The sequence below is a fragment of the Oncorhynchus kisutch genome, linkage group LG28 (assembly GCF_002021735.2).
Source record: "Oncorhynchus kisutch isolate 150728-3 linkage group LG28, Okis_V2, whole genome shotgun sequence".
Taxonomy (NCBI): domain Eukaryota; kingdom Metazoa; phylum Chordata; class Actinopteri; order Salmoniformes; family Salmonidae; genus Oncorhynchus; species Oncorhynchus kisutch.
In genome coordinates, this window is record NC_034201.2 from 2,403,998 (window position 1) to 2,418,597 (window position 14,600).

General features: G+C 44.1%; 1 protein-coding gene across 3 annotated transcripts; it reads left to right on the forward strand.

Annotated features, from left to right (window-relative positions):
* The first annotated feature begins 649 nt into the window (after positions 1-649).
* Positions 650-8,913, forward strand: LOC109873016 (transcription factor Sox-19a). 3 transcript variants are annotated; one of them, XM_031808496.1, is made up of 3 exons: positions 650-922; positions 6,817-7,402; positions 7,683-8,913. In XM_031808496.1, the coding sequence occupies exons 2-3, from the start codon at positions 6,819-6,821 to the stop codon at positions 7,993-7,995; spliced, it is 897 nt and encodes a 298-aa protein (XP_031664356.1). In that variant the 5' UTR covers positions 650-922; positions 6,817-6,818; the 3' UTR covers positions 7,996-8,913. The 3 variants fall into 3 exon arrangements, with proteins under 3 accessions (XP_031664356.1, XP_020320084.1, XP_020320085.1); XM_020464496.2 differs by lacking the exon at positions 650-922 and adding an exon at positions 6,390-6,590; XM_020464495.2 differs by lacking the exon at positions 650-922 and having other exon boundaries at positions 6,387-7,402.
* Positions 8,914-14,600: the final 5,687 nt, after the last annotated feature.

Sequence of the window (14,600 nt, forward strand, 5' to 3'; positions counted from 1 at the left end):
TGTTTAACTTGGGTCAAACATTCCGAATAGCCTTCCACAAGCTTCCCACAATAAGTTGGGTGAATTTTGGCCCATTCCTCCTGACAGAGGTGGTGTAACTGAGTCAGGTTTGTAGGCCTCCTTGCTCGCACACCCTTTTTCAGTTCTGCCCACAAATTTTCTATAGGATTGAGGTCAGGGCTTTGTGATGGCCACTCCAATACCTTGACTTTGTTGTCCTTAAGCTATTTTGCCACAACTTTGGAAGTATGCTTAGGGTCATTGTCCATTTGGAAGACCCATTTGCGACCAAGCTTTAACTTCCTGACTGATGTCTTGAGATGTTGCTTCAATATACCCACATAATTTTCCTACCTCATGATGCCATCTACTTTGTGAAGTGCACCAGTCCCTCCTGCAGCAAATCACCCCCACAACATGATGCTGCCACCTCCGTGCTTCACGGTTTGGATGGTGTTCTTCGGCTTACAAGCCTCCCCCTTTTTCTTCCAAACATAACGATGGTCATTATGTCCAAACAGTTCTATTTTTGTTTCATCAGACCAGAGGACATTTGTCCCCATGTGCAGTTAGTCTGGCAAACCATAGTCTGGCTTTTTTATGGCGGTTTTGGAGCAGTGGCTTCTTCCTTGTTGATCGGCCTTTCAGGTTATGTCGATATAGGACTCGTTTTACTGTGGATATAGATACTATAGATATAGAACAGTAACAAGTATCACGAACACACACTCAAACCAGCAAAGCTCATGCTTTCCTACATTGGCCGAGGGCACTACCATCCGATTCCCAGCCAAGTAATCCCTCTTGTGTTGCTCTCAGGTGTCTCAGAGTGCTGGACAGAGACAAGCAGTAGGGAAAGGATGCCCACCCCAGCTGAAGGATGCAGGATAGTAGCGCTATTCCTTGGCTCTCTCTTCTCCTGGTAAGTATTGCATAGCACATTGATGACTAGATAGGTCGACTGATGGCCAGTCTGTAAGCCGGAAAAGGGTCTACTTGACCATGTGGCTCAACCCGAATGACAAATTGATTATATTCAAAGGAGACAAGCGGTGCTCCTCATGTCAAAGTGAAGACATTCAATGAAGCGCGGGAAAACGGCAGTTAATATGACTCTTAGTGTAGCCAGATGGTGACACACTGCTCTATAATGGAAAGCTGGCCTCTTTTTTAATTCATAGAAGTCGTATGGGATGGAAGTCATTTCAAGTTTTAGGAAAGTGTTTGTCATGTAAAAACAGTTAACATTTTTTTTAAATAGACCGTCACAAAGCCAAAAAGTAATTGCTGTGCAGAGGTAATCTCCTCATGAACAATCTCTGGTATAGTAGCGGACAGATCTGTCTGTTGTCTGGTGTTGAGAGCCTCCATGTTCCCACAGTTGAATTGTGGACAGACAAATTCTAGCTGCTGGAGCATAATAGACCTGATAGTTATTTCTTGTCACACAATGAATATAATCATTGGAAATAATACATTTTAGGAAATAAGTCCATTAATTCATGGTAATTTGCAAGCCACGATAAGGCCACACGTTTCAATGCATGCCAACAGAACCGGATGTCAAAATTCGAACATATACCCTGCATGACCCTACATGACCAAAAGTTTGTGGAATCCTTCTCGTCGAACATCTCATTCCAAAGTCATGGCATTAATAGGGAGTTGGCCTCCCCTTTGCTGCTATAACAACCACTCTTCTGGGAAGGCTGTCCACTAGGTGTTGGAACATTGCTGTGTGGACTTGCTTCCATTCAGCCACAAGAGCATTAGTGAGGTCAGGCACTGATGTTGGGCGATTAGGCCTGGCTTGCAGTTGGCGTTCCAATTCACCCCAAAGGTGTTCGATGGGGTTGAGGTCAGGGCTCTCCAGTCAAGTTCTTCCACACCGATCTCAAAGAAACATTTCTGTGTGGACCTCGTTTTGTGCAAGGGGCATTGTCATGCTGAAACAGGAAAGGAAAGGGCCTTTCCCAAACTGTTGCCACAAAGTTGGAAGCACAGAATAATCTAGAATGTCCTTGTATGCTGTAGCGTTAAGATTTCCCTTCACTGGAACTAAGGGGCCTAACCCGAACCATGAAAAACAGCCTCAGACCATTATTCCTTCTCCACCAAACTACACAGTTGGCACTATGCATTGGGGTAGGTAGCGTTGTCTTGGCATCCCCCAAACCCAGATTCGTCCGTCAGGCTACCTGATGGAGTGATTCATCACTCCAGAAAACGCATCTCTACTGCTCGAAGAGTCCAATGGCGGTGAGATTTACACGCTTGGCATTGCGTATGGTGATCTTAGGCTTGTGTGCGGCTTCTAGGCTATTCTACTGTCAATATTTGTCTATGGACATTGCATGGCGATTTTATACACCTGTCAGTAACGGGTGTAGCTGAAATAGCTAAATCCACTCATTTGAAGGGGTGTCCACATACTTTTGTATATATAGTGTGTTTTGTGGAAAAGAGATGTTGTATGTTTCTAAACGATGCATCATGCTGCCTTGTTGACAACATGACCGAGCGGTGCAGATTACTCTTCAATTTGAGAAGGGTGCTCCTCCCTCACTGCTTTTACCCATTTATGTCACTGGCTATAGACCTGTGCACTGCAGTTCAGCTTAATCGATCTCCCTCAATATGACCCATATTAAGAGATTTAATGATCCTGTTTTTTGGAACATCCGAATGGTCATGCAGGGGGGATTTATTGCATAAATAGTGGGGCCATGAAATAATTGCATTCTTGTCTTGTATAAACCCATATATTTTGTATTCAGATGCATTCTCGGATTGTCTCTAGGACTAGGCAAATGCATTTACACAGGCAGCCAAATTCAGATCTTTTTCCACCAAATTGGTATTTTGACCAATCAGATCAGCTCTTTTGACAATAATTTGGCAACATTTCAGAATTAGTCTACCTGCAAGCATTTTAAGATTTCTGCTCAAACATAGTTAACAATATTGACGTTGTAGACTATCTGAAACATAATGAAACAACAGCAATTATCATACAAATGTAGTCTAGCTGAAATCATTTTTACAGAAACAATGTAAAAAATAATTTCTACATTGTATTCTGCTCTATGTAAGTGGGGATGTCTTTGATTTAATAAAAATGTTAAGCTTCTTTGGATATTTGCAGTTGGAACTGATTTGATTACCACAGAGTGCACTTAATCACATTTGGTTCATTGAAATGCACAAGCAGTATGCTTGACCAGTAACATTTTAGGGATAGAATGTAGAACGTTACTGCTTGTTTGACATTACACAGAGGAAAAACAAGTGTATTATGACAATGGGGTTTTCAATGGGAGGCAGGTAGCCTAGTGGTTAGAGCATTGGACTTGTAACTGAAAGATTGCAAGATCAAATCCCTGAGCTGACAAAGTAAAAATCTGTTGTTCTGTCCCCTGAACAAGGCAGTTAATCCACTGTTCCTAGGCTGTCATTGAAAATAAGAACTTTTTCTTAAGACTTGCCTAGTTAAACTAAGAATAAATAAATACCTGTGTCTGCCACCAGATGGATTCCAAATACTGTCCAATTTTGGGTGCCTTCCATCCAGTGTTGCTGCTTCACTCAGCAGTGCCTATCCTTCGGGCATTTAGATTTTAAAACATTATAAATCACTTTTTATGTTTAAAAGCACCCACAAAAAAAAGAGAGATGGACCCAAGGTGGTAGATAGGTCAGAAAGACTTTGAACAACAGCTTTGTCTCAAGTGTCCGTTGCCTCAAATCTGTCATTGCCAATCTCTGTTTTTTTCTTATGTATATAATGCTAGAGGCTTTCAAATCTCACCCCCTCTGTCTTGTCGGTATTTTATTCGCCCACTTTAATGTTGAATTGATTGTCACCACCACAACACCAGGAAGGTATTCGGGAGTTAGAATTTTTACAAATTTACATTGTTTTACTGGACTAGTTACTAATGGAGTTACTGACAGTCATAAAGTGGATCTGGTGAATAAGTCCATGTTTTTCTGAAATTATTTTCTAGTATATTTCTACAATTTGTAATTTCTCTGCTGTGTGTCTTTATGTTTGTCCAGAATAGGCCTAAGTGCTCTTTAGAAATGTTGTTGGTCTATAGGCTACAGCCCCCTTTAAAGATCTCTCAGTGTGTCAATTGAACAAATCTACATGAATCAGAGTTATTAGAAGGTAACAGCATGTCAGCGTCCTATTTCTTATTAAGAAACAAATCCTCGCCCTTTAAACTTTTACAGTTGAGAATTGGCATCGAACAGCCTCTTGTCATTCTCTCACACGGTTCCTGTTATCATTTCATCACTTTTCCTTATGTTATTAAATGCAACCAACCTAAACCAATGTATACTTCTCTGGCTCAGTGTAGGTGGTCATTCCTCCAATTGCACATCCCCCCCCCCTCTCTCCGGTATCCATCCTTCACTATTTCTCTCACCAAGATTGGCCTCCCAACCGTGACCCCCCAACCCCCCCATTGGCACCCCAATTGTTGGTAGAGCAATTGTGTGTGCGGGAGGCTCGTAAAGGGCCCTGCCTGGGTCCCCCTGCCCTGTGACGGATAGCTGGGAGACCGCAGGGCCCATTTACATGAGAAGAGCCGGAGGAGAGAGCGATGAATAGAGCGGCTTTCAATCTGCTTGTCTCTGAGGACTTTCTCTTCCAACCACCAACCCCCCATCACCAACCTTTTGTTTGTGCTACTCTCTGTTTCTTGGCCTCCCTCTCTTTCTATCCTCTTTCTTCTCCTCAACCTCTCCACTTCATTTTCCTTTGCCTCAAATCTGTCATTGCCAATCTCTGTTTTTTTCCTATGTATATAATGCTAGAGGCTTTCAAATCTCACCCCCTCTGTCTTGTCGGTCTTTTATTTGCCCACTTTAATGTTGAATTGATTGTCACCACCACAACACCAGGAAACATACATGTATTTCCTCTATTTCCCTTATCTTCTACTCACAAAAAGAATGACCCTGGCACAATGGGAGAGGCATACTCCAAGTACAAGTAGTCAAATAAGTTGCATAATGGTTATATTATCTTGGTCATTGGAACCAGTCCAAATAAATTGGTTAATGGCTGTGTTATTGTGGCCATTGGAACTAGCTAATCCAAATAGATTGGATAATGTATATATTATTGTGGACTTTCAGTCCAAATTAACAGATCGATCTCTCAACCAACCAAATCTCCCTGATGCTAATGGGGACTGGTATTATTGTGCACATTGCGGTCTATTTAAGCAATAAGGCACCTCTGGGGGTTGTGGTATATGGCCAATATACCACGGCTAGGCTGTTCCTAGGCACGACACAAAGTGGAGTTGTGGTATATTGGCCATATACAACAAACCCCTGAGGTGCCTTATTGCTATTATAAACTGGATACCAACTTAATTCACCAGTTTATAGTTTTTGTTATATTTGTCATTATCCCATTTGATTATATCACTCTAACATTCAACTTGTATCACACTACTCAGTGCTTGAAGTGGACTGAAATAGTAGGTGCCAGCTAGTACTCATTTTGGGTGCCGGCCCAGTAGTCTTTATATGTAGGTGTCAGTAGTCATCATATTTTATTGCCTGTATTCTATAAGAGGTGCCGGTACACCTGTGGGCACCAGCTCAATTCAAGCACTGACTCTTAATCCTGCAAAGCATAATGAATGAGCTATTTACTGATTGATGGCTATGGGCAAACACCTAGCCCCCAGTGGAGGTGTAAAGTGGTGACCATAGAAACTAGAAAAAGGTGTAATGGGTAGCTACTAGTAATATCACACCTAGTCTCATTTTAGAACCGCAGGGAGCTGCTACTGGATAGAGGAGGCATGGACCATGCATGGGGTATATACTGTGAAATGGGTCTTGTTTTGTTGACATACTTTCTCTCTGAAAACATAAGCCTACCAGGCTTTTGACAATGGAATCCAATGGATTGTACATTGTAATATGTTATTAGGTCGTTCAAATATGCTACAGATGTCATTCTGACATTACATTGATATGAAAAGCCTAAACTTATTTTGATTACTGTCAACAAGTGTCATTAATGTGGTGGCCAATATTATAGAGAAAGATCTGAAATAAAATAATTATATACCTTAAGTAAATAAGAATGATGAATCTGAAAATGTAAACTCGTTTTTTAAGTTTGTATTGGAGAGAGAATTGGGTGAGGGGTTCCCTGCCTTCTCCCTCCCTTGTCTTAAACATGTCTGTTGGCCAATGTTATGGAGAAGCCTGAAACAAAAGTATTATTTATCTTAAATTAACAAGAACTATATAATACATTTAACAAAGTAAAGTTTGAAGTTTGCGTTGCAGAGAGAGAAGGGGGGGGGGGGCTGCCTCCCTCCCTCCCACAGCGATTCCGCCTCTCTTCATATTCACTCAAGTGCATTCCAAATTCACCGCACCCCTTCTATAGTGATGTAAATGAGTGGGCTGGAGGGAGGGAAGTTAGGAGCAGATTTGCTTGTGAAGAAGTTTTATAATCACCAGCTACCAGTGGGATAGGGAGTTATTTCAAGAAGGAACTCTACAGCAGTATCTCTCTTCTCATTGTAGTTTAAAGGCCAGCATCTGAAGTCGTGAGTTGGTAGCAGGATGTTTTTGCGCCGATTTTGTTTCCATCTCTGACAATTTGTTTTATCGTTATTGTTTTCAACTTCTGCTTGGGATGCTTGGTTGACATTACACAGCCGGTGTAATTTTAAAGCTCTGTTCAAACTTTGTATATTTCGTTTATGGTAAATATGTATAACATTATAGAGCACCAACTCAAGTCCTCTGTTCCTTCACATCATCCTGGAACAGGAATGCCACCTGCGAACGGAGTAGGGGGGCACGAGGGCGGCCACACAGGTTCCAAATTACCGACAATCCAACCTGACCCAATGGACAAAGTCAAGCGGCCCATGAATGCCTTCATGGTCTGGTCTCGCGGTGAGCGACGGAAAATGGCTCAGGAAAATCCCAAAATGCACAATTCTGAGATATCCAAACGGCTGGGTGTCGCGTGGAAATCTCTAACAGACGCTGAGAAAAGGCCCTTCATTGACGAGGCTAAGCGCCTCCGCGCGGTGCACATGAAGGATTATCCGGACTACAAATACAAGCCCCGTCGTAAAACCAAACCGATGCCGAAGAACAATACTCTAGCCGCCCAGTATCAGATGTCGGCCGGTAACCACCTGCTGAGTGCGTCCGCGGCTCAGGGACAAGTTGGAAACCCCAGAATGGACGCATATGGCTGGGGCCACACAGGGGGCTACACTGCGGCGATGCAGAGCGAGGCGCTCGGCTACAGCCAGCAGCTTCACCGCTATGACCTGTCAGCACTTCAGTATCAGTCCAGCATGGCCCAGGCCCAAGCCTACATGAATGGTGCCAACGCATACAGGTGAGTCTAGATTGTTACCTTTTCTATGATTTTAATGGCTGTCTACAGTTTATTCATATATATTTTCTTTCCAATGTAACATTGGCAGTTATAGGCCTAAACTGTTTTTGGATATACAAAACCCATGACCAGGTGGTTTTATTGGCGCTAATAGTCCATTTCCATCTTGTCCATTTATTTTTGGTCAGTGACCCTTTTGTGACTTTTTGAAGTCAAATGGTTACTCTCATTAGTTTGTCTCAATTGATCAGTAACCCAATCTCCAATCTCTCTCCCTCAGCCCCATGTCCTACAACAGCAGCCCCCAGCAGGTCAGCCCAGTGATGTCCATGGTGAAGCAGCAGTCTGATGGCCACAGCATGTCCCCATCCCCCACCGGGCCCCACAGCCCCCTCCAGCAGCACCACCACCAGGCCCACCAGCAGCACCAGACCCAGCGTGGTATCCAGGTCCAGGGAGACCATCTCAGGGACATGATCAGCATGTACATGCCTGGGGGAGATGCCTCAGAGGCCCAGAGAGGGTACTCCGTCTCTGCAGCAAACATCCAGCAGCATTACCTGGGAGGGTCAGCTCCACTCACCCACCTTTGAATTCCCTCTCACACACCTCTAAGCTGAACTCACTCACCAACTCGCATACCTCTGAACTGAGACATTATACTGATTCAATCAACCGTGTATCATGTTGGTTGAAGTGCTGTCGACTCCCCTCCTAACTCTTGTTGGTCCCTTATCCACATCTGACCTACAGGGTCTGACACTGTTATTGTGGAAGTCCAGTGAGATGGATGTTGGGAAACAACGTGATCTGACTTGATATGCTGGCATTGACTGGTGGCAGCCCAATGGGGTCAGTAAATGTGCAGGGACTGAAGCAAGAAAATAATATTCATTTTAATACAAAGATGAGATCCCTCACTGACACAGACAATATTTTGTGACAAGATGACGATGTCGTCATCATTGGTCGTTGAGTGGTTTCAGTGTACATTCCAGTTGGAATGCCTTGATGGTTATGACCCCAGATATTGTCCCATTCTGCTATTTCTCTAAACCCACCATCTAAAAGAGTATTAATGACTGCAATTGGAACTCGAAAAGTTGAAGTGGAAGTATGACATTTTGTTTTTGTGAATTCTGAACAAAATGGCTTCGACATTGACAATCTCAAATGTTTCTCTCAGACAGCTGCCATTTCTGTATCCGTTCAGAAAATGAATTTACCTCTAAATGGGTCTACACACCCTGTAATTTATATAAAAGTTAAATAGCAGTTGGTTTTTATTTCACAACTTTTTGAAACACAAAACTGAACCGATATTTGAGGATTTTTGTTATTGTTTAGTTTAAATCGATGCTGCTTTTCTGAGGTTTAGGCCTTATTTACCGTTGTGAAATGTATTGAATTCATGTTTTATTAATACCCTTATAGTAAGGGTATTGTTATTTCAAGTCACTTGACAAGAATGATGTAAAACAAAAAAAAGTAATAAAGTGTTATTATTTTTCTATTTTCTACTGTCACATAATGTGCCTATGATAAATTCCTAAAACTAACACCATTTACATAAAACATAACTGAAGTCTTCCAATGCAACCGTAGAATAAAACTCAAGGCCTATATGATTTAATGTGGAGATAGTCTAAACTTTCACCAGGCCTTTGCCCGCTTCTCTTTCCCAACAGAAAAGGAGAGTGGAAAGCCATCCAACTCCCGAGCATAATTACCCGTTTCGGTAAATCTCATTGTTCCCTCACTGCTTTAGAGCATGCAGGTGCACACAGTAAACCGTGGTTCTCAGCGTGTCTTATGGCTGGCTTTGTCCTCTTTTCTCTGGGTGCCCCATGGGGCAGAAAATTAGCGTTGCATTGAGTGCCCCTTCTTCCTTATCCCACAGTCCAGGCTTAACCCTTTCCCTGCCCCTCACCATTCTCATGGAAATAAGGTCTGCCATCACATCACTGACTGACTAGTCGAACTAGGCTAGGGAATGTCGTAGGGTAGGACATGGATTCATATTAACGGACATCAACACACTTTTGTGACAAAACCATTTCCTTAACTGAAGACAAAGTTAGTTTATTTGAAAAAGATTGTCTTAATTGGGGCAACTAGGAACATGTCAACTAACGGAGTGCGATTCTGCATGTAATCTGTACTCTTGGAGGAAGGGGGGTCCACTTTTCTGAAGAAATCTCTTAGCAACGAGCAGTCTTCTACAGGTTGTTGTTACCAAGGGATACCCCTGTCACCAAACTACCCCCTCCAGTTAAATGACTATGCCATTCCATAGACACTCTTGTCCTCTTGCATCATAGCAAAACACCTCTAAATCTACCAACCCAACATTCGTTTGTAGATGTAAAATTATGTAGGCCTAGACAGGACAATACAAAAATGTTATAATATGCAATTGATAGTTAAACATTGATCTGTGAGTCTCGTTAAAACACAATGTGTGTGTAAGGGGGTATACGGTTAAGATCTAGACAGAAGGCATTCATATCTGCTCTCAATTTTTTTCTTCACATTTGGTCTGTTCTTTCAAATTAGTGCAAAGTAGAAATTGTGCAAAAAATATTGAATTTGAAAAGCCTGTTATTTACCTTTATTTAACTAGGCAAGTCAGTTAAGAACAAATTCTTATTTTCAATGACAGCCTAGGAACAGCGGGTTAACTGCCTGTTCAGGGGCAGAATGACAGATTTGTACCTTGTCAGCTCAGGGCTTTGAACTTGCAACCTTCCGGTTACTAGTCCAATTCTCTAACCACTAGGCTACATTGCCTTCGAATATAAACCACATGGAAAAATTCAATATGTGATTTTTTAAAGACTTGCTAAAGTGCCAAAATTCTGCATTTAGACATGTCCCTCTGTGCATCCTCTGATCTCTAGGTGGATTTTAACCCACCTTAACACCAACATTTCTCCAACTTTTCACCATCAATGTAAAGCCCTAGTTATCCTGTGGCTTTGACCTAGTCATTTCTGATGATTATTTGTTTAATGTGATCAGTGATTCATTTTAAAGGTCAACCCTGTTACATGAACTGAACATCTAATTTTAATATGGTTAAATATTCCTTTTACATTTATTTTACAAAAGGAGCTAATAAGTTAAGCAGGTGAGCTGGTTCTACTCTTTTTTGTGGTGGAAAACTGAGTGGGTCGAGCGTAACACGTCAACCCTGTTACCCATAGACAGGCTAGAAATGTTTTAACAATGTGTTTTTTTTGGTGAAGCTTGCATTCAATTGCCCCTCCCTGTTGCATACGACAAGCTTCCATTCCCCCTGTCACAAGGGGATTCATGGCTGATTTAAGATGAAGTTATCAACCCTGTTAATATATTTGGTTCTTAATAGACACTTATTATAGTACTTTTTTAATTTCACTTCTTGAGATGGGAAAACATTTTTTAAATTAAGTTGAACATGTGCAATTTATGATAGTATATCCAAATTAGGTGAAATAAAAGTGCTTTTTTCCCCGCCAAGTTACACTACTCAAAAGGCCCCTACTTGGTGGAACGACCCATTTAGTTTCAAATACTTGTTCAATTGTTTTTTTAAACATTTTCTTTGGGTTAGAGTGAGGGAATGAATAAAACTTGCAAAAGCAAGAGCCACTTCCATGTGCATTGGGCAGACAAGGTAGTTTTACCCAAGTCATAATGAACAATGTTTTGGTGGCAGGCAGGCAGAGAGCAGGTGAATGCTTTGAGTGGGCGTCTTCTTGCGTTAGTAGAATGGCTGCCACGCTTCAGTGCTATGTCACAAGAGGGGGTGGATCTGCAGCATATTTTACCACAACTGTGAACAGTCACCAAAGATCAGGGCTGTGCTCTGTCACGGGTGACAAGCTGGCATGGGCAGCCGTTTGTGTGTGTGTGTGTGTGTGTGTGTGTGTGTGTGTGTGTGTGTGTGTGGTCAGGGCCATGCGTGATGGTGGAGATAGGGAAAGATGTTGTGTCTGGCTCCCACAAAGTAATCCTTTGCCTCAGAAGTCATTAGCTGGTCAAAGCAAACAGTCATCTCCATTTTCTACAGAACAAGGTGAAAACACTCAAGCACTCCACAAAATAGCTAAATTTACACATCATTTGGCAATCAACTGGCAACTGATGAGATGTGTCACAGCAGTAGTAAAATCAATTCCTGTTACGTAAATGGTTTCAGAGAAAGCTGGTGACTGTCGTGTTGACTAAATTTATGATGGTTAAGATTTTGGTTTGGAATAACCAGCTGGAACGATGTACTGTTGACAATCTCTTACCCCCAAAACTGGGCTGATTTTGTTCAAATGAAACTGATTTTATTCACTCTGACAATTATCTTCTACCCCCATTCTAATAAGCATTGTAAGGTGTGTTTCCAGTGTAAAGTCATTGCTCCCCTCCCGCCACCACCACACTTTAGTTCTCACAGAGAGAGGGACCACCCTAAGGTTGGGCTGGACTGGTCTATCCAGTTCTCAGTCTCCCCATGACGTGCCACACCACACAAAGCCAACACATCGAGGTCAACAACTCACAATTCCCGCCCAAGAAACATGGCGGGGAGTTAGCACAGGTGTTCCTCAAATGAATGCACCGGTAAACCCACGTTTTGTTCAGGCACGCAAACAGATCCTTTTTTTGTTTTGTTGAGTTGATCCCTCCAAAAACTTTCACAGCACTCAACTGATTCCTTAGAAAGTCTGGCTGTGCTTAGATGTTCTTTTGTATACACATTTTCCTGGAATTGTCTCTTAATTGAATTCTAACACGTTACAGTCCTGAAAATAAAATATTATTTTGGAAACCCTAACTGAACAAAAACGTGGACAAGTATTGGCCGCAGGGACATGGACACAAAGATCCTTAGATCAGAGCTGTGAAGGGTGAGTCTGTACACAGCACATCAAAAAGCAGCGCAAAGGGCATAGAAACTCACTGACGCATTCATGCGTCAGAGAGATTGGAGACACATGAGCTTGTACAGGTAGATAAGGACAGGACAACACATTGGGCCTAAAGAGTTCCAGCAGATATGAGCCAGTCTAGATATGAAGCTTAACTTCAAATGAAGACCTCCCAAGATGACCTCCCCAGGTGGAAAAAAAACAATTGCCACAGCCTTCCACACAAACAAATAAGATCATTACATGTTTGCACCCACACAGTGACACTACCTTTCTCATTAAAGGCCTAGTGCAGTCAAAAACATGATTTATATATATTTCCACAATATATAATAATGGAATAATACTATGAAAATGATGATAATGCCCTTTTAGTGTAAGAGCTGTTTGAAAAGACTGCCTGAAATTTATGCCAGTTTGGTGGAGGGAGTTTTGGCCTTCTATGGTGACATACCCATGCGGTAAATCAGTTAGACCAATAAGAAGGAGAGTTCCAACCCGCTGCCAAAAACAGCTGTTTTTCAGTTTTCCCCCTCCCCACTCAGATAGTCCCAGAAAAAGTATTGATTGGTCTTTGCTCTTTGCTAAGTAGCTTTTTGTTTCTTTTTTTAGCATTGTAATTGAAAAACAATCACAGTAAGATTGTTGCCCAGAAATGATTTGATATTCAGATCATAAAAAAAAAAAACGGCCATTGGACGGCCATTGGTGGTGGAAGAAGGTGAGGACCAATGCGCAGCGTGGTACGTGTCCATCTTTTTAATAAAGTAAATGAACACTGAACAAAATCAACAAAGTGAACGAACGCAACCGAAACAGTTCTGTCTAGTGCAGATACAGAATCACCCACCAAGAAAGGACCAAGCAGCGTGGTGACGAGAGGCAGCGATACCTGGAGGATTGGACTTGGGAGGAGATATTAGACGGCAAGGGACAGAGCTAGAGGCAGCGAAAGCCGAGAGGCGGCATTATGAGGAGCTAGCACGGCAGCGCAACAGGGATGAGAGGCAGCCCCAAAAATTTATTGGGGGGAGGCACACAGGGAGTGTGGCTATGTCAGGTAGGAGACCTGAGCCAACTCCCCATGCTTACCGTGGAGAGAGGTGGACCGGGCAGGCACAGGCATAGCCGGTGTGTTACATCGCAGTGCCTCGTATCTGCTGGGCTAGAGTGGGCATCAAGCCAGGTGCCATGAAGCTGGCTCAGCGCATCTGGTCTCCAGTGCGTCTCCTCTGGCCAGGGTACATGGCACCAGCCCTACGCATGGTGTCCCCGGTTCGCCAGCACAGCCCAGTGCCGTCTATTGCACCTCGCCGCACTGGCCTGGCTACGGGGAGTATCCAGCCAGGTAGGGTTGTGCAGGCTCGGTGCTCGAGACCTCCAGTGCGCCTCCACGGTCCGGTCTATCCGGTGCCTCCTCCACGCACCAGGCCTCCGGTGGCAGCCCCCCTCACCAGGCTGTCTCTCCATCTCCTTCCTGCAGGTGCTCCCGCCTGTCCTGAGCTGCCAGAGTCGCCCGTCTGTCCTGAGCTGCCAGAGTCGCCTGTCTGTCCGGAACTGCCAGAGTCGCCTGTCTGTCCGGAACTGCCAGAGTCGCCCGTCTGTCCGGAGCTGCCAGAGTCGCCCGCTGTCCTGAGCTGCCAGAGTCGCCCGTCTGTCCTGAGCTGCCAGAGTCGCCCGTCTGTCCGGGGCTGCCAGAGTCGCCCGTCTGTCCGGAGCTGCCAGAGCCGCTCGTCTGTCCTGAGCTGCCAGAGTCGCTCGTCAGTCAGGAGCTGCCAGAGCCGCTCGTCAGCCAGGAGCTGCCAGAGCCGTCCGTCAGTCAGGAGCTGCCAGAGCCGCCCGTCAGTCAGGAGCTGCCAGAGCCGTCCGTCCGTCAGGAGCTGCCAGAGCCGCTCATCAGTCAGGAGCTGCCAGAGCCGCTCGTCAGCCAGGAGCTGCCGGAATCGCCCGTCACTCCGGTGCTGCCGGAGTCGTCCTTTGGCGCTGCCGAGAGGCCACGGAGGCGGTTGAGGAGGCAGACAAAGACTATGGTGGAGTGGGGTCCAGGTCTATGGTGGAGTGGGGTCCGCGCCAGAGCCGCCACCGCGGACAAACACCCACCCAGACCCTCCCCTATAGGTTCAGGTTTTGCGGCCGGAGTCCGCACCTTTGGGGGGGGGGTACTGTCACGTTCTGACCTTAGTTCCTTTGTTATGTCTCTGTCTTAGTATGGTCAAGGCGTGAGTTGGGGGGGTTTGTCTATGTTACGTTTTCTATGTTGTGTTTGCTTTTGCCTGGTATGGTTCTCAATC